The sequence below is a fragment of the Anabrus simplex genome, chromosome 1, assembly GCF_040414725.1.
Source record: "Anabrus simplex isolate iqAnaSimp1 chromosome 1, ASM4041472v1, whole genome shotgun sequence".
Classification (NCBI taxonomy): domain Eukaryota; kingdom Metazoa; phylum Arthropoda; class Insecta; order Orthoptera; family Tettigoniidae; genus Anabrus; species Anabrus simplex.
The window spans coordinates 1726532295-1726553909 of NC_090265.1; the positions used below are offsets into that span (position 1 = coordinate 1726532295).

A 21615-nucleotide genomic window follows, 5' to 3' on the forward strand; every position below is an offset into this window, starting at 1 on the left:
CTTTTGCGCGAATGCTACCGCATCCGTCATTTTTGACTCTATAATGTCTTTATATTTATCCAATACAATTTCTATTAGGAAAGCCTTATCCTCCTTGGAAAAATTAGGAGAATGGTCCTTTTTCTGCTTAATTTTGGACATAACTTTCTCCTTTTCACCACATCACACGTGAATACGAAGGAAAACAGTCTCAAAATGCGCGCTGCGACCAGCGATATTCAGCTGTTTCTGCGCTGTTGCCAAGCGCTCACATGTGAACTGGGATCAAAATTGAACTTCGATGAGTTGATCTTAGGTCTGTGTTATACAATACGACACCGGTCTGATCGTAGATCATTTTCCGAACGTAGATCAAAACTCCCATTTGACAGACGAGGGACTCCTTGGAAACAACTTGGCGAACGAAATGGAATTCGATGGGGAGCTATCAATATTAATGGGGCTTATGGAAGAAAGAAAGTAGAACTGGCTGAGTCAGCAAAGAGGATGCATCTGGATGTGCTAGGAGTAAGTGATATTCGGGTAAGGGGAGATAACGAGGAAGAGATAGGAGATTATAAAGTGTACTTGACGGGTGTTAGAAAGGGAAGAGCAGAGTCTGGGGTAGGGCTCTTTATCAGGAATACCAGTGCACGGAACATAGTTTCTGTTAGACACGTAAATGAGCGAATGATGTGGGTAGATTTGTCAGTTGGAGGAATTAGGACTAGAATTGTGTCCGTGTATTCACCATGTGAGGGTGCAGATGAGGATGAAGTTGACAAGTTTTATGAAGCATTGAGTGACATCGTAGTCAGGGTAGGATAGGATAGGATAGTGCTAACAGGCGATTCTAATGCGAGAGTTGGAAACAGAACTGATGGATATGAAAGAGTGATTGGTAAATATGGGGAAGATATGGAAGCTAATGGGAATGGGAAGCGTTTCCTGGACTTCTGTGCTAGTATGGGTTTAGCTGTTACGAATACATTCTTCAAGCATAAGGCTATTCACCGCTACACATGGGAGGCTAGGGGTACCAGATCCATAATAGACTATATCTTAACAGACTTCGAATTCAGGAAATCTGTTAGGAATGTACGAGTTTTCCGGGGATTTTTCGATGATACAGACCACTATCTGATCTGTAGTGAACTAAGTATCTCTAGGCCTAAGGTAGAGAAAGTGAAATCTGTCTGCAAATGAATAAGGGTAGAAAATCTCCAGGACGAAGTACATGGATATGATTAGTGAGAAGTTTCGAACAATAGACATTAAGCAGGTTCAGGATATAGAAAGTGAATGGGCGGCACACAGGGATGCCGTAGTAGAAACAGCCAGGGAATGCCTTGGAACAACTGTGTGTAAAGATGGGAAAAGGCGAACATCTTGGTGGAATGATGAAGTGAGAGCAGCTTGTAAACGTAAAAAGAAGGCTTATCAGAAATGGCTCCAAACAAGGGCTGAGGCAGATGGGGAGTTGTATGTAGATGAAAGAAACAGAGCGAAACAAATAATTGTTGAATCCAAAAAGAAGTCATGGGAAGATTTTGGTAACAACCTGGAAAGGCTAAGTCAAGCAGCAGGGAAACCTTTCTGGACAGTAATAAAGAATCTTAGGAAGGGAGGGAAAAAGGAAATGAACAGTGTTTTGAGTAATACAGGTGAACTCATAATAGATCCCAGGGAATCACTGGAGAGGTGGAGGGAATATTTTGAACATCTTCTCAATGTAAAAGGAAATCATCCTGGTGGTGTTGTGAACAGCGAAGCTCAAGGGGAGGAGGAAAATGATGTTTGTGAAATTATGCTTGAGGAAGTGGAAAGGGTGGTAAATAAACTCCATAGTCATAAGGCAGCAGGAATAGATGAAATTAGACCTGAAATGGTGAAGTATAGTGGGAAGGCAGGGATGAAATGGCTTCATAGAGTAGTAAAATTAGCGTGGAGTGTTGGTAAGGTACCTTCAGATTGGGCGAAAGCAGTAATTGCCCCTATCTATAAGCAAGGGAACAGGAAGGATTGCAACAACTATCGAGGTATCTCACTGATTAGTATACCAGGCAAAGTATTCACTGGCATCTTGGAAGGGAGGGTGCGATCAGTCGTTGAAAGGAAGTTGGATGAAAACCAGTGTGGTTTCAGACCACAGAGAGGCTGTCAGGATCAGATTTTCAGTATGCGCCAGGTAATTGAAAAATGCTACGAGAGGAATAGGCAGTTGTGTTTATGTTTCGTAGATCTAGAGAAAGCATATGACAGGGTACCGAGGGAAAAGATGTTCGCCATACTGGGGGACTATGGAATTAAAGGCAGATTATTAAAAGCAATCAAAGGCATTTATGTTGACAATTGGGCTTCAGTGAGAATTGATGGCAGAATGAGTTCTTGGTTCAGGGTACTTACAGGGGTTAGACAAGGCTGTAATCTTTCACCTTTGCTGTTTGTAGTTTACATGGATCATCTACTGAAAGGAATAAAATGGCAGGGAGGGATTCAATCAGGTGGAAATGTAGTAAGCAGTCTGGCCTATGCTGACGACTTGGTCTTGATGGCAGTTTGTGCCGAAAGCCTACAGTCTAATATCGTGGAACTTGAAAATAGGTTTAATGAGTATGGTATGAAAATTAGCCTCTCTAAGACTAAATTGATGTCAGTAGGTAAGAAATTCAACAGAATTGAATGTCAGATTGGTGATACTAAGCTAGAACAGGTCGATAATTTCAAGTATTTAGGTTGTGTGTTCCCCCAGGATGGTAATATAGTGAGATTGAATCAAGGTGCCGTAAAGCTAATGCAGTGAGCTCGCAGCTGCGATCGACTGTATTCTGTAAGAAGGAAGTCAGCTCCCGGACGAAACTATTTTTACATCGGTCTGTTTTCAGACCAACTTTGCTTTACGGGAGCGAAAGCTGGGTGGACTCAGGATATCTTATTCATAAGTTAGAAGTAACAGACATGAAAGTAGCAAGAATGATTGCTGGTACAAACAGGTGGGAACAATGGCAGGAGGGTACTCAGAATGAGGAAATAAAGGCTGATTTAGGGATGAACTCGATGGATGAAGCTGTATGCATAAATCGGTGGTGGGGTCATGTGAGGCGAATGGAGGAGGATAGGTTACCTAGGAGAATAATGGACTCTGCTATGGAGGGTAAGAGAAGTAGAGGTAGACCAAGACGACGATGGTTAGACTCTGTTTCTAACGATTTAAAGATAAGAGGTATAGAAGTAAATGAGGCCACAACACTAGTTGCAAATCGAGGATTGTGGCGACGTTTAGTAAATTCACAGAGGCTTGCAGACTGAACGCTGAAAGGCATAACAGTCTATAATGATTATGTATGTATGTAGATCAAAACTGATCTCCAGTCAGTGATGTTTATACAATCGGCCCTAAAACAACTTTAAAACACACTGTAACAGATGCATAGATGAATATTAAATAAAATATGGCACATGATGATATTGCACTTTAGTATAAAATCCTTTTAAAAATGTTGGTAACTCCGTTGTTTTGTACATATGGTGGTTTGTTCAGCTTGTATAAGTCTTTAGGTTTTTAATCTTGTGAAAATACCCTGCAGAGTTTTAATGTCATGTGAAGCTGACACTTAGTTTAATCACTGGTTTGGTTCTGAAAAAATATAAACGAGCATGTGATGGACTTGGTTAGACCCAAAGAATTAAGTCTCACTTCAATATGGAATTTTGGAACCTCGAGAAGAAAATAAAAGCTGAATTAGGCAAAAGAATAAAAAGAAATGTCTAGAAAAGACAAGAAATGAACTCACCTTTGTCTTTGTATTGAATCGGAGGACCCCTAATAATTTCAATTATTGTAATCCCACTTCAATACGGATCATGAAATTTCTAAATATCAACAAAGCTATGCTAGCCAATAAAAAAATATCCCTCTCAGCAACATACTGTCTAAGGTTATGTATCTGGGCATAATTCATTCAACTGAAACGGTCGACACTCACCTTCAAGAGACTCCAAAGAAATCTATATCAATGAATTCCAATTTAAATTTCAATAAGGACATCTACATCAGCAAGCTGCACTGCAATTAAACTACATAGGTGAAACCAGCCTGCGACTACATGCAGCTTCTGAAGCAAGTGATTTTGACATTTCTGAACAGGGTCAGAATATCATAAGAGGTAATCTTTTACATGTTCTACCAGCCGATGTGCTACAGCAGTGGAAGTGTGTCTTATACCTCAACCATATGGGAATGTGAGACAGAAGGTCCAAAAATGACAGACACTAATTGACAAAGAGAACTTGGAAGAGAACAAACATTCCGTAGTATGACCAGAGGCGTAATGACTCTAGTACAATGCCCTTTGTGGAATTCATGGCACGATACTTGCAAGCTAACAGGTTTAAGAATAAACAAAGGGACGAGTGCTGTGACTAAAAACTAGAAGAAAGAAACAAAGTACCACTCTTCTATCACTCCTTGATAATTGTTAAGATAATTTATATAACTCAGGTGAATTCCCGTAAATCATATTTCAGGAAAACAGGCAGCCCTGAGAAACATCATGTTCATGGAAATTACCCAAGACATTACTGACTTCCTCAGAAAGGTTAAAACACAAAATTACAGTTCAAATGCAAGTTGTTTCTAATCTGCACCAAATCAGTTTATTTCTGTTATTTACCAAACTGATAAACAAGTGTAAATCAAGCCAACATTTTATTTATCATATTGTCCCTGAAGGAAAAATTTCAAGAAAATATAGCTAAGGAAATAGAAAACCTCTCAGTACAGGAAATAATGTTGCAATTCAAGAGTGGTGAAATGCAAATTTTAAAAATTCTGAAATACAAACATAATGAATGAACGACTCCTAGGGAATGATCAAGTGAAGAGGAAGGAGAAAGAAAACTAGTAACGATGATATCAAGAAGGTGCTGTCAGAGTAGTTCACCTGTGCAAGGTCAGAAACAAGCATATATCCAGTCCGACGGCCCAGAGTGAAGCTCTTGCAGTGGTCAAGTCTCTTGGATACAATCAGTTGAAAGCATCTACAGAACTGCTGGATAGTTTCAACAGAAGACACAACAGTGTGTGGAATAAAGTTTGTGGAGGTTACAGGGATATTAATGAAAGTGTATCGGATGAATCAAAATTAAAGCAGCTAAAGTTAATTTCAGTCTATGAACTGAGAAACATTTTCAATGCAAATGAAACATGATGGTTTCCTTCAGGCATTAGCAACAAAATCAGTCACTACTTTAACAAAGAAAAGTGTACTGGTAATAAAATATCTCAGAAAAGTCAGAGTTTTACAGAGAGGAAATGGCAACAGAACTGATCAAATCACTCAAGACTGGGAAGGGAACAACATCAAAGAGTTCTAAAAATCTAAAACTCGAGTCTTTCCATGATTTGGAAAGCAATAAGAAGACCTGGATGACTATGGTTGAAATGAAAAAGTGGTTAAAAGGGTTCATATGAAAATGAAGGTCTGAAAGGTTATTATTTTCTTTGATAATGCCACTTAACAGCCTAAGATAGCATTGTCCAATGTGAAACTGGCCTTGTTCCCACCTAATGCAACAAGTTTATTACAGAAGATGGATATCGACGTCACTTCGCACTCAAGTCAAACAATAGGTGCCTTTTAATGCAAGCTCTGATCTGCATATGTAAGCAGCGGATAGCCCTTACAACTTAGCAAGAAGCGTCAGCTCTAAATGCAGTAAAGTGAATCTGGCTGACTACGAGTATGAAATAAATTTAGGTGGAAACCAGAGCAAAATGTTTCGTCTAGGCTGGGTTTAAGGAATGACTGAGGCATGAGAAAATGTTCATCAATGCCAACATCACTGACATTTTCAACATGGATGAAACATTTTTCTTTCTGGCATTACCAATAAAACCACTGGCAATGAGTTAAATGGCAATGATGGTCACTGGTGTCATGATTGTGATTACCAGCCCCTAACTGATGCAGAGGATAATTGCGATAACCACCTAAAGCAGAAGGGAAATGTGAAGACAAACTATTCCATTTCAGTGTCTAGATATTGTTCTTCTCCTGGCTTTGAACACCCCCAACCACTTCTTGAGCCCATTGGCCAGCACCTTCTTGGACTCTACAGGTAGAGGTCCTCTCCATCACTGAGGTTTTGATTTCGTCTTAAATCCTTTGCATGAACAACCATGCATCATGGAATCTTTTGTACCACAGAGGGAGACTTGGAGGACAGATAAACCTAGCAGCTGTCTTAACCCTGCTATTAATCTCTTTATATGCCAAAATGTATGGTTACAAAGATATATACAAGTTGTAAACTTTTAACCTTGTAATATTCTGACTTCAGCCAGTCAGCTTTATGCTCTATGCTCATCTACAAGCAAGCTGCTTTTGTTGTTCAAACTTTTCTTAACATCCATTTATTCCCTGTTAAGGGCAAATAGTCATGAATAGGACCAAAATTTAATGTTTCCTTAATTTTGAAAAACCAAAGTGCATAAATATACATCACTTATAAGTATTTTTATGCAATTCACAAACAAATTAAGAAAATGTTAGGCTTTTCTCTGAGGTAAGGTGACTGTAACTCAGATTTTAACTGTAGACCCCGTAAATTCATATTCTTCAATTTTAGGTACACACAACATAATTACCTAGAGATTTGAAATGTTACAAAATAACTTACGACTATACCGTGATGTAAGACTTTACAATTGTTAATAGGCCTATACCTTTTAAACTATGTTATTATTAAATATATATACTTGTTTCTTACAATTACATTTTAATCATTAAAACAGTATTGTACATACAGTATATGGGAAATATAAAAAATCTAGTGTCATGTGGCAACTAGTATATTTAATGTGGGTCAAAATATGCCATAGGAGCAAGTAGGTACCTATGTAATTTTACCGTATTTTCTCATGGAATTAACACACTCTTTCGATGAAAAATAAGGCAAAAACTTTGTATGCATAAATTTTTCGAGGAATTTAGATATTTAAAATATTATTTGCAATTCATTTACATTTAAAAGATACATCAAATATATCATACATGCAATTAGTTCAACTCATTTGCTGTTAATCGTTATTAGGCATAAAATTCCGGCGTGAGATTTTGTCTGAAAAGTAAAATAGGGTACACCAGGTAAGTTGGACAAGTGGGTTTGAAGTACCGACACTGGAATATATTTTTCACGTTACGAGCTGACAATATGACCTGAAGTGAAATAAACATATACTAATAAAAGTACAATAATGACATACAGGCAAGAAAAAAAAAAGGAAACTGTTCAACACGAGACAGGCCAGGCATCGAAGGAGGGACCTATGTTATATTTCCCCAAACCGTTTGTACCCAATCTTGTACGAGTGATGTGTCCATCCACCATTTTTCTTGGATACGAGTATGGATCCCTCGTGAAAATTTTACTTCAGGCACTGTTTTTTGTTTTAGAACAACATAAGTTGCAAGCTTTTGGCCATCACCTGTTACAGCAAGCATTGCAATACATCATTCTTTTTCACTTTTGATAGCGTGTACGATAACACTTGTCTCTTTCTTACCGATTGTTCGACTTTGTGGCATATGTAAACTGATTGGCGTCTGACCTGTGGTTCCTACTTGAGAAAGCAAATATTCCTTCACTTTACGCTTCATCATCATCTGCAGTTTCCAGCTGTTGGCCGGGTCTGCTTTCAATTTACGCTTCTCAATCACAAAGTGATGAAAATCAATTACCTTTTGGTTGAAATAATTCGGCATTTTGTGGCATAATGTTGTCCTTCGTCAAAGAGAAAGTCCATTTCTCTTCATAAAATTAATCATCAAGTCTTAGCTAACTTTCAAATCTGAGACACTGATTCCATGTGCAGCAGCTATTCTCGTCCTTTAAAATACAGCATTTCGTGAGAAACAGCACATCCAACGTTGTGTGACAGGATCATATATTTAAGCAGATCCTCCTCTACTTTCGGAAACTTGCTGCTGTTTGGTCCGCGAAATGTTTTGTTAGACTTGTTGGTCGCTTGAAGTGCACTTGTCTGTTACTGTGGTAGCAAACTTTGCATTCAGACACCGAATACTTGTGGCCTACTGCCCTATTCCTGTATGTTTCAGCGTAACTGATCACCGAAAGTTTATATGATGCAATACTTGCTCACTATAGACTAACAAACAATTTTGAGATCACAGAAAATGTACGTCCTGTACCAGAAACACTCGTAAAATACATATATACCAGACTAAACTGAACGTTACTAGTCACTTCTGCACTGTTCTCTCACTGAACTAATGCAGTGGTATTTCCTACCGGCTAATAACAGCATGTTGCCCGGTATTTGGAATGCCCGGCTTCATAATAGGAAGGCTGCTACCTGAGTAGTAGACATCGTTATTTCAAAACACATCCAGAGTTGCGTTATGGACGTTTACAGAAGTAAGTGTGTCAAGTCCGTGAACAATTCTTTTTCTCTACTTTGGACCCAAAAATACTGGGATGCATAAATTATGCAAGGGTATTAATTATGCAAGAAAATACGGTACTTTTCAGTGAGAATTAGAAAAATTACACAATAATAGTGTTTAGAGCAAATATGATTCTAAATCTAATGAAGCATTTTGGCTGTAGGATGAAAAAATATGATTAAGTCTTATACACTCATGACAAAATTAAGATGAAGATATCATGTAATGGTACTAAATTGTGTGCATTTCTATCTTTAACTCTTCTGATGCCAAGCTGTAACATAGTGGTTGTGCTAAGAATGCCAAGACAATTTTAATGAACATGCACACAAGGAAAGACATTCTCCTATTTACATTTTAGGAGGTAAATCCCTGTTCTTTTCTTCCATAGCACATAGATGAATAGAGAACATGAAAGTGTAACTATAACTGCAATAAAGTTTAATTTTCTTCTTTTAAATGTGTACAAATTTTTTAATGTTTTTGAAAACTTGGAATTGAAGATCTGACCTAATTTTTACATTTATAGTGTATTTTTATCATGGGTATGACACCTTTGTAAGAATATTAAACTAATTTTGAATGAAAACTAAAGTTTTACACAATTCTTGGAGAATTACGAATTTTTGCAAAATTATGCACACACAGATTAAACACACAATAACCTCTTCCTTACTTCGAACACTTGTCAGTCAATAAATTATTCCCTAATAAATCATTTAACTCTCAGCTGATGACTGTCTGGAATTTTCTGACATCCTACTTTCCTGTTCTGGACGTATGTTGGGATGTACCCACCAACTGTTTCCACGGTAAATTATATGCGTGTGAAACAATTATGTGTGCTGCTGCATTCTGTAGTTATTTTACACCTCTTGCAGGTAAGAAACCATCTACAGTACGCAAAACTTTTAGTAATGCCTGGTTTTACAGGGGTGAGGAGTGAGGAGGGAGCTCTCCCGGTTCTGGTAACATTGCCAACCGAATGAAAATTAAATCTGAATTGAATCAATAGTATGATAAATCGATACGAATTTTCTAAACCTTTATTATCTTAAGCCAACAATTGTGTGACACACACACACATTATATAACATTTCTTGATGTAAATTTTGTTCCTAGCATGAATTCTATATTTTAGCTTTGCTGTGTAAACAACAGTACTCGTTTGTAAATTGTACGCCAGATGTCTCACAGCCATGGATAATCGATTCATAGTTTTGTGTTTCAAAGGTTGCCAATACGAATCTCGAAGATAACGGAGGTCTACCGATTCAGAACTAGGCAGTCCAGGTATCACTAAAAGTTTTGTGTACTGTACTCCTGTTGAACTTTTCAAACTAATTTTTATGGAAGAATTAGTACAACAAATTGTTGATGAAACTAATCGCTATACAAGAGAAAAAACACAAATGAATACACCACTGAAGGAGAGGAGCATCTGGGCTAATTGGACTGATGTGATGATCGCAGAAGCAAGGGCTTTTTTTGGTGTGGTACTCAATATGGGCATGAATCCTAAACCACATATAAAGGATTATTTTGCTGAAGATTGGGTAGATAAATGCTCATTTTTCAAAGATGTGTTTTCCAGAGACTATTTTCTAACCATTTTCTAGACTTTTCACGTGTGCCCTCTTAGTCCTCCTGCTACTAGAACCAGAGGCAACAAAATACATAATGTAGTGGGCTATTTGGAAGGGAAACTTAGTATTGTTTCAGGGCAAAATATTTCTATAGATTAAAGTATGGTGGGCTTCAAAGCATGCATCATTTTCGAGTGTTATAATCGCCAGAAACAGAATAAGTGGGGACTGCGCATATCTGTAGCAGCAGATTTAAAGACAACATTTGTATGCTCATTCATTCCATAAAACGGTGCTCCCGCAATAAATGCACTAAAACATCCGAATCATCCATTTACAACAAGAATTGTTCTTCAGTTATGCCACCAAATGTTTCAGGACATCAATGGTACTGTTGACTTCCACATCTACACCGATAGATTCTGTACCAGTTGTGATCTGGCAGAGGAACTGCTGAAATTAGGGTTTTGCATAACGGGAACAATGAATACAAATAGGAAAGGATTGCCAACTCAAATGAAATCTACCACTTTGAAGAAGATGAGGAAGCATGTTGTGGCATTTAAGAAGGAGGGTAAAACAGTTGCTCTTCCATGGAAGGGCAAACGGATTGTGCCAATGTTGAGTACATAGCACATCAGCATGCAGCAATAGGGACCGTGCGTATAGCAAGTGCTGCTATCTGGTGGCTTAATCTGAAGTAACTGGTAGGAGCATCTTTCACCATCAAGTTAGTAAATAGTGTTTTTATTTTACTAGCTGTAAGTCTTTGACTGTTCACATTGCTTACTGAGGTAGCCTACGTTTTCATTAGGTTTTTTCCAACATATTCCCTAGGCATGAACGAAACTCCTAGTACCAGTAAACGCAGTAAGTGTCACGTGAACTGTTCCGTGTAGGGTTGTAATTACACCTACGAAAACAGCCCAACAGGCACAAAATATTTTCGTTTTCCAGCCGCAGCTGCCCATAAGATCAGAAGGGAAGCATGGATAACATCTTAAAACGTTCAACGCTTGATGGAAAACTGTGGGTTTCTGCCAGTAATTCATTGATGGAACACCTACCAGAGACACTGATAGCCCTGGATATAAACCTACTTTGCATATGTTACCAGAAAGATCTGATGAGGATAAAATACAGAGGAAACTGATAGTCAGGAACAAGAGGAGGAAAGAGAGACAACGTGAAATGCAAGAAAACATGAATTCTGTTCCTGAATCACAATCTCCTCAAACTGTTTTTAGTATAGGTATTCTGACTGATAATTTACCATTTTCATATGACCATGGAAATGTAAATGTATTATTTTGTAATTTATATTTGCCCAGTAATAATTCAAAATGTTGCTCAGAAACTCTCACAATTTTAACAGTACCTAACATTAATAAGAATGTAATGTCTGACACTTGTTTCAAAAGAGACTGTGGTGTTGGAGTTGACCTCATACAAGTGAAAAATTCATTTTGAGGGTACAAGTCTGTAGAGGACAGTGAAAATAGTTTGCTTGACATAGCTGGTATAAAAATAGCAGTCTTCTAGCTTTTGTTGTCCCTGTTACCTACAATAAGTCACAACTGCACTCTTACCAAACGAAACATGTTACTACTTTTTCTAATGAAAATGAAACTTGGTTTGACTTTCTCTGCTATTGGAGTTATTTTTAGGTGTTACAGAACCACAGCTTCAGCTAATTTTAAGTTTGTTTTGCACCACATCTATCAAAAAACAATACGTTGGATTTTCTGGCCACAAAGGTTCAGTATCAGAAAGACTATGCCTAATTCTTTCAAGACCCATTACGAAAATTGTACATGCATTATTGTTTACACTGAAATACATTGTGAGAGGCCAATGGGTGTTCGATAGAGAATTCTATTTTCACACTACAAATTTCTTGTGGCAATCACACCTTCTGGTTTTATTTGTTTTCTTTCTAGATGCTATGGAGATAGAGCCACTGATAGCTATGTCTGTCTGTCAGGTCATCAGCCCAGAGGCTGGTTGGATCCTCAAATAGCACCATTTCACTGCAAATAGCAGTTATAGGGAAACTGCAAAAACCAATGGCAGAGCCCAAATGAGGCGTACTAGGCAAGATGAGGAGTGAGGTAGTTTGCTATTGCTTTCCTCACTGGACCAGAAGGTGCCACTGCAGCACGACTGATCCTATGAGCAACACCTTTCGTAACATTCAGACACTAGTTGTGCTCGAAATGTTATTACTCAGCACCACCCATACCCCAGCAGCTTCCATATTGTCACAGCCATGGATGAGACAGGGACTTCGGTGGAAGCTACACTTTGCTCTGGCCTGTGCCAAGAGACGGATACAAAAATACTGCATCCATCAAGAAATGCCGGATAAAGTTTTTGCTCAGATAAAGACATGTTTAGAAAGCAAAAAAGCAATAATGGTGATGCCACCATTTGCATTTAACACTCAGTTCTCTCCTGAAGAAATAGACACAACTTATAACATAGCTCAGTGCGTATTCATGTGGAGCGAGCTATTCAGAGACTGAAAATATACAAAATACTGTGTAATAAATTTACTATAGATTTACTGCCCCATGTGAACAAAATTGTTCATGTTGCTGGAATATTAGCAAGTATAAGCTCTCCTGTACATGCAGCCTATACAGTAGTGCTATGTAGGGTTCAAAATAAAACCTTCCCAATGTTGAAATGACTTGTGCAAGAAAATGTTCATTTTTCTGGGCATTCACATTTACACTTCCAAAGAAAAGTTAAACTGAACATTAAGGTTATATGTTTAATAATGTTAAAACTAAGATTATTACAAATTTATAAAATATTAAAAGTAACTAAATTAATTATTCTTCTGTAAGAGAGGGCCATGAGCCCTAACTTCGCCACTGCCAAAGTCAATCAATCAATCAATCAATCAATCAATCAATCAATCAATCAATCAATCAATCAATCAATCAATCAATGTTAATTTTATATGGGATTTGACTAACATTTGTCTCTCTCAAACATAAACCAGATACTTTTTGAAAGTTTTTTTCTATCTGATATATGTGATGGCTACCATTAAGCTCTCTTCCTTTCCTCAAAGTAGAATTCCTAAAATACTATGAACTCCACATAATTTTCTGAAAACCCACAACAATAACAGCATTCGACGTAACTGATTCAAATTATACGTATCACAACATATTTCAATAAGTATACAACGACAGCTGATGTTATTCTGGTGTTTCTCCTACCAATGAATAATCGTCTCTTCCGCTAGGGGCGCTGCGGTCGAAAATTTGTTGTTACGCACGGTCCCTATACACACCTAAAAGTACAAAGGATGTTGATCCTATTCTGAAGCCTGTAATGATGTGCGATTATACCGACTACGTGGGAGGAGTGGACATATCCGACCACTATACGTCAACATATAATTTGGGGAGGAAATCTTACACATGGTGGCGTGAACACGTGGGTGTCTGTGTTGTGAACAGCTTCTTATTATTCAAGATGGAGAGGAAATCACAGCAGCAGCAGAAGCCACTGAGGCAAAGGCAATACAGGAAAGAACTGGTATGAGAGTTGGTTGGTGATGTCTGTAATCAAAATGTCACCAAGAGAGGATGACCATCAACCAGTAATGAAGAAGAACGGCTGAATGGGAAGCCTCACTTCATATATTACAACACCAAGGAAATTCTGAAGATTGTGCAGTGTGCAGCAACAGGCAGAAAAAGGGTGGACGAAGAGAAACAGTGTATTTTTGCAATACCTGCAAAAAGAAATCTGGACTTCATCCTGGAACTTGCTTTGAGAAGTACCACACAGAGAAGAAAATAAGTAGGAAAGGGGCAAACTGTCTGTTTAACTACATGTTTATTGCTTACAGTGTGTATCTAGATTGATAAATTAATTCATAATATTGTGAGTGAGACTTTGTATCTTCATTACACCTCCATTGTATATATACTAGCACAGGAGTACAGAAGAAAAAATGTGTCTCCTAAGATACTGCATATTTTAATCATCTTTACAGTATTGGAGGTAAATAAACAAACGTATAAAGAAGTGAAATAACAAGTGACATGAAGCAGCAGAGTGCAGGGCTACCACGTGCGCATCTTACAATACACCAAAAGAAATCTTTAATAAAATTTCACTGATATCGATATTGCACATTATCAATATTCCCAGAGAGTAAAAGCTTCAATTTTTCCGGCTGTATTACTTAGGCTGCCATCGTGCAGCAGGAATTGAAGATACAGGCTAAAGAAAAATATGGCCGACAGATCAGCCCATGGTATTTTTAGTTATATTTCACATGGCAGATAGATCAGCTGCCTGGCAGTATAATAGTTACCATAATACATATTTAGTAAGAAATGTATAGGTAGGTTCATATAACAACTCAGGTATCAAAAGGAAATATTTAAGCTGCAAATATCTCAGCCTAAAACCTGTAGTAGCACAATATTGTACTGATCCCACTGCTCAAGGCTTCAGATTACAATGATAAATATTTTACACTACTAACAAGCTAGTTTCAACTTCTTTCTAATATACATAGCACAAAATGCAGAATCCACACAGCACTGCTAAAATGGTATAAGGGAAGGGTGATCCAATGAAGAAAATGCACTGTATGGAATATGTCAAAGGAATGCAATAAATCTCCATCTACTGAATATTCAAATCTGGATCTCCATTTATTACATTCCTGTCCCTCTACCTCTTGATTATTTTCTTTTTCACAGCCTCTTACACAACTGCATGCAGTATATCAGCAATTTTTTAATATACATTTCAATGAGGCCTTCTGCTTCAAACTAAACTCTTGCACTTAAGCACAATTAAGGAATAATTTGTTGAGTATCGTAACTTACCTGACTGATCTCTACAGCTTCTACCTTGATGGGTTCAGTCTTAATTACGATATCTTCCAGAGGATCTTCCACTGCTGATGCTTCATCCTGCATTAATACATCAGACTTAACCAATTGTAGCAAACAGAGAAAAGAGCAATTTTGACAATTAATAATTTAGCATAAAAAGCACAGTGCAATGTATGGTTTCTTACGTGAAAATTTAACTGTATTGATGTTTACACCACTTTCAATTGCCTTGTAAAAAAGTTCCCCATAAGAGAAGAAGCCTTACTCACATCATCACATTTTTCTTCCTTCAGCCAAACTGCTTCCTCCTTGATAGTTATTTCCTCCATCAGATATACCTTGGAGAAAAGAATACCATATTAGAACTTCAACCATGTAGTACTGAGATAGAGGTGAAAGTATAATAGGACACTCGAGATGGAGAACAGTGGGATATAATAAATTGAATAAGTGTAGTATTCTCAATACCTGCTGCAAACATGGCTACTATAAATTCTGTCTGATAAAATAATAATAATAATAATAATAATAATAATAATAATAATAATTGTGCTGCTGGCCTTAGATGTTTGTGTTTCAGCATTATGGAGTTTCCACCTTCGCCCGTCGCTCTGTGAGAAGCGCCCCTCATGTAGGCGTCTTGGCATGCGCTGACTCCGTCGCCCATTCTTCTGCATGCACTGTGCGGGTCAGCATCTGCCGCCAGTTGTTGCACGCAACTTCTATCTGGCCTTCTGCATGTTGGCATGGCTATTTACCGCATGCTCGGCATTATCACGGACTTGCCTTGTTTTGTCTTAACTTGGATGCCAGTAGCTCGCCCGGTGATGGTATTGGAATTCCTTCTAATCTTGCAAATTGAGACATCATCTATCCCAGGATGTTGATTCTTATGGACACTCTTTCATTGCTTATTCACCAAGCAACATATATGTGTATCAACCTAATTTATTGTTAAGCAAGTTGATGTTCGTTTATTACAAGGAAGGACTCTTTCTTCAAGAGTTTTCAAGTGTGAAGCAAACAGTTATTTATCTATAGCAAGAATGAACTTTTTCATCAAGAGCTCTTATGTGTGAAAAATAAACCTTCCCAAACTGGTTGGGGATTTAGGAAGGGAGGTCTGTACCATGAATTACTCTCCCTTGCCATTCATTTTCTTTTATTTCAACTTTATCTATTAGGCCAGATCGATCTGTGTGTATTCTTATATTTATGTGTTATTTTTTGTTGTTCCTAACAAATTGTATTTTGCCCCTTTCCCTTATGTCCCCAGGGAGAAGGGAAGTTACTTCCGCCCTGATGGATTTCCCCAGCTTTATGTTGGCAAGCCTCCCTCCCGTCTTCACACCCATCTCGTTGCTCCCCGCCTCACCCCTCTTCTCCTGAGAAGGGGGCATGGCACGTATGTACTGAGGTCAGTGTCTCTTGTGTCGAGAGTTCCTCAGATCGCTCCATGTGGGTAAACTGTCTGGCCGAAAGCAGTGGCTTGCTCCGCTCACTTCATCTGCAGGTGTGGAGGTAGGGAGAATGTTCATCAACTTTCTTTTGGGATAAGGGAGGGAATTTCTTAAATCTTGAAAATGTAATGTGCTTGCTAATGGTGGTAAAAGAGGTTACGGGCCTCATGTGTTGTAAAGAATAAGGTTTTCGAACGAGATGTTAATGTATGGGATCTGTTTTTAATTTAGTCTGTCATACTGCGTTTTATGGACGTTGCTTATGAGGTTGAGCCTCGGTTGTTTTGTATAATCAAAATTGTTAGGCAGATTTGGCAGTCAGTATTATTTCACCCGCATTGAAATTAATTTGTATGTGGGCAAACCACTCTAAAATTGTTAAATATTTGAGAATTGTGTTGTGATACTCGAGTGAGAACGTATTCGAGAAACACCCCAATAATGTTATGAAAGGAATAGTGGAGACTCTGTATAGTGTAAGGGCAGGCCCCCGATCGTAAACAATGTTCTTGTTAGAATGCATAATATTAATAAATATCTAGCATAGCAGATGGCCTCGGTTTGCGCTAACTTTTCTATTGACCTTATTGCATGACTGGCAATGGCTCTGATCTTAAAGCCCACACCTTCCTTACTTCCGCTTTCACTGCCTATTCTTGATGCAGCATTCTGGTAGCAGAGCATTTATTTGAGCTCCTACCAGTATTTTCGGGCAATTTTGTGTCTGGGAGGTCTCTCTCGGTTACGGTGATCCTCTTTCTGCTTGGTGGCCGGAGATATTTATACTATGGCTACTAGAGACATGGCCTACCCTGGGTTTCTTCGAAAAGAGGAGCTATTATACGAGTTAATAATTCGTAATTTAGAGTCTAAAGGGACAGTTAAAGCAGACGAGCTATTATTACGAACAAATTTAGGCAAAGTCATCATAGTGCCCAAGTTCTCAGACAGTGAGGCTGCGAGTTCGGCGTCCCTTATTCAGGCCAATTTAACTGACATATCCTCAGTTATGGACTTTCTAGAAAATGATGTAGCGTCTCTTCATCAGTTAAAACGAGTACAAGGGCGTCTAACCCATTACGTTCATCGGACAGAAGATTTACTTTCCTTAAAATTAAAGGAGGAATTAGTAAGTCAAGTTGGAGCTTTAAAGGACAAGGCTGTCCAACTTTTAGGAAAGGTTGAGGCTTGATTGGCCGCACTCTCCATTAAATCTAAACCTGTTATTCCTTCTGTCAATCGGGTTGAGGAGGAATCGAATAAGGGTATTTGTAATCTTGAGTCTGATGGGCAGCAAGGCTTGCTGGATTCGCAGCAACATTCCTTACCTAGGGTTCTTCTTAAGGCTAATTCCCCAATTCAACAATCAATCTTGCCCTTTCTAGTATCCCTCACTCATTAAATAGTATGTTGAAAAACGTTCCTCGTTATTCGGTAAATTCCGCGGATGATGTACTCACCTTTTTGTGATTTTTTGTTGAATTTCAGGATCATGCCATTGTGTTCGGACCAACTCACATCCAAAATTTGCAAATTCTTTATCCATATACTACAGGAGTACTTTCCAATAAAATAGTCAATGCCATTTCTGATCAGTTGTCATTTCAGCAGTTTCATGCTCATTTGCTTACTCATTTTATTCCAGCTAGGGCTCTCAACTCTTTAGTGCTGAAATTTTATTTCAGGGTTCAACGCTCGGATGAGTCTTTAACCGAATTTATTTCTGATGTCAAATTTTACGCTGGGGTGTTTGCGTTACATTATACTGAGGAGATCATTCTTACGATCATAGACGGCATTTCCCCGTCATACCACTCCTGTCTCTGTTTTGCTTATCAACCTCATAGTTTCGAGGAGCTAGAAGCGATGGTGGTATCTGCCGAAGGTGCTCGCCATGCGGACTCGCTTCTTGTTACTAGCTTCCCCCCCTGTTAATTCTAATGTGAGGGAGTCTTCGGTTGCTCGTAAGCCTAACTTATTAAGAAAGTATTATAGTTGCGGTGCCTCTGATCATTTGCACAATAAATGCCCCTCTCGATCTCTTAACAGTCAGGGTGTTAGCACCGGTTCTATATTAGAGGTTCCACTAGAACTAGTAATATTATATGTTTTCGGTGTGGGGTCGCCAGTCATCTCGCGCGGCATTGTGTGACTACTCCAAACAGTTCTTGACTACAGCGGGAGGTGGTTCAGGACAACGGTGTCGAATTACCTTCCCCTGTTGACCATCATAAATCTTTCGTTTGGCGAACATTCTCCCATTTGCCCTGCGAGCTGTTTAGGAATAAGCTACGGTATAATATGTGTAATAGGAAGACGATACTTTATTGAGAAAATATATGAATGAATGAATAATATTCAGAAAACAAATACATTAATACATAAAGCAGCAACAGCTAACACTGTACCACTCCCAATTATATCACAAGAGCAACTGAAAGCAAGTGAGCCCAGGTGGTGACAGCTTCCTTAAACATGGCACCGCTGTTATAGTTGCCATAGCAACAGACCATTTTGGAGCAGTGTTATTCAACTTTCTATCTCCGGTGGTGCTAAACATCAGACTCCAACTTTCGTGGGTCTTAGTATAGCGATAGAGGTGCAAGTATGCACACTCCAATAATGGCCATAGGCTGCAGCACACAATCTTGTCAATCAATCGTAAGTCCAGTCGCTCTTGATCCAGGAAGGTTCGAGCGATTATTCAATAAATTATAGCTATATTTATGTGTGAATGACTACTTTAAGTATCAAAACTAAATAAACTAAGGTTGCGGGCAGGCATTTCAGATGAAAGTTTGAGAAATTGTTTATGCTTTTCTGTAACACGTACATTTGCGCCTGATTTTAAGACGATTGTTTACTCAGAAAAACAAGATGAATTAAAAAGAAAACAGCACACTTCCATCATTACAGACCATTATGCCTTTTAGCATTCAGTCTGCAAGCCTCTATGAATTTAGTAAATGCCCCCACATTCCTCTGTTTGTAACGAGTTCTGTGGCCTTACATAAAATCAGCTTCATGGTCCGTATCGCACTTCAATAGATTCACAATTAAGTATTTATTTATTTTCCACCTAGTCGATACAATGATTGCTTAAGGCAATTTTTAATGGTCAAAAGTGGTACATGTTTCGTATATTATCAACATCTTCAGCCACATAACACTGTTTAGATGAAAAATATATAAAATTGACAAAGTAATGCTTTAGAGGAAGTGTCCTTAAAATTAACATAAGATTGACAATTGTTAATTTTAAGGACACTTCCTCTAAAGCATTACTTTGTCAATTTTATATATTTTTCATCTAAACAGTGTTATGTGGCTGAAGATGTTGATAATATACGAAACATGTACCACTTTTGACCATTAAAAATTGCCTTAAGCAATCATTGTATCGACTAGGTGGAAAATAAATAAATACTTAATTGTGAATTCTGTGGCCTTGTTTAGTTCTATACCTCTTCTCTTCAAACCATTAGAAAATAAGTTTAATCATCGTCGTCTTGGTCTCCCTCTACTTCTCTTATCCTCCACAACAGAGTCCATTATTCTCCTAGGTAACTTATCCTCTTCCATTCGCCTCACATGACCCCATCACCGAAGCCGGTTTATGCGTGCAGCTTAATCCATCAAATTCATTCCTAACTTAACCTTTATCTCCTCATTCTGAGTACCCGCCTGCCACTGGTCCCACCCAGCAATGTATATGCTTTATATTACCACACATGTGCTAGTTTCATTGTTATGAAAACGTAGATGTATGTTTACCAATGTAGAAACACGTGAATATTTTGCATGAATGGATGGAGGAATGTGCTGGCCAATAAATTCTGAGTTGACATTGTGCAGAATTCCGGATGTTGCTGTCCTTAGTGATAGGCAAACAATACCAGTGTTCGAGCTGACCTGATGTCCGCCGAGGCTCGAGCCAGTTCGAAGCAAGCTCGAGCAGTCATGTGACTGAAGGTGGAGTGGGCTCGGGCTACAGCGTGAACATGCAGATAAGCAAACAGCATACGAAATAAAGTATCACTCATACAGGTGCATGTATGATATTGATAATGAAAGTGCATGCTGTCATATATTAAGTTACTAAATTCAGTCAATGACGTATATCTTGTGGGGAATAATGACTGCTCATAAAATTAAAGTATTAGATTATGATATTATGCTATGAAAAGGACAAAGCAGGTATCCATAATATTTCTTGCATATCAACAGAAGTATTTTCTCCCAAGACAGTATTTGTGTATCATGTAATAACCATAAGATTGGCGCAACATTATGAATACGAGAATATTATTCTTATGTTGTTATGGTTTGGGCAACTAAGACAGCTGTGTAACACAGTAGGTGAGGTGTCCCTTCTGTCCGCAATGTTAGGCAGTTTGAGTCCCCTCCTTGGGAAAGAATTACCCTCCTTGCTGGTATAGAAGAATTTGAGTAAGAAAGGATTAATACCTCATCAATTGTTCACACAAATACATTTATAAATACTATTATGCAGCAATGTTAAATATCTGATTGCGTGAAATATATCAAAATCAAAAGTTTCCCTTTTGTGACTCGGGATTTCAAGCTGCAGTCTTACCAAATTTCAGCTGAATCAGTCCAGTAGTTTTCAAGTCTATCCGGATCAAACAAAACAGATGCTATCTTATTTTTAGTGATAGTATAGATGATTCGCATGAACTGATGACAAATGTGTCAACAACTGAAGACAAAATACCATAATATATAAGTAATAATAATAACAACGTAAACGTTTCCACCTTTACAATACTAAAATATATTCACAAAATTATAAATTACACGGTACTAGTTTCGACCCATCTAGGGGTCATCATCAGCCGTATTGGAGCAAAGATCACTTTGGGTCGAAACTAGTACCGTGTAATTTATAATTTTGTGAATATATTTTAGTATTGAAAAGGTGGAAACGTTTACGTTGTTATTATTATTACTTATATATTATTCTCAGTTCAATACGGACCAAAAACATGAAATTCATAACCATTAATGACAAAATACCATAAATTTGTAGTCTTATATACCAGGTGAGTTGGCTGTGCGGTTAGAGGCGTGCAGCTGCGAGTTTGTATCCGAGAAATGGTGGGTTCGAACCCCACTGTCGGCAGCCCTGAAAACGGTTTTCCGTGGTTTCCCATTTTCTCACCAGGCAAATGCTGGAGCTGTACCTTATTTAAGGCCAAAGCCGCTTCCTTCCCACCCCTAGCCCTTT

At 38.2% G+C, this 21615-nt stretch overlaps 1 protein-coding gene across 6 annotated transcripts in view; it reads right to left on the minus strand.

Annotated features, from left to right (window-relative positions):
• LOC136882361 (zinc finger protein 266) overlaps nt 1-21615 on the minus strand; it is a 123904-nt gene that overhangs the window by 94502 nt on the left and 7787 nt on the right. For all 6 annotated transcript variants that reach the window (XM_068229582.1, XM_067155000.2, XM_068229581.1 and 3 more), the window contains 2 exons: nt 15177-15245; nt 14899-14985 (listed from right to left, as the gene is read on the minus strand). In XM_068229582.1, coding sequence (XP_068085683.1) covers nt 14899-14985; nt 15177-15245 — 156 coding nt within the window. The remainder of the gene's footprint in view (nt 1-14898; nt 14986-15176; nt 15246-21615) is intronic.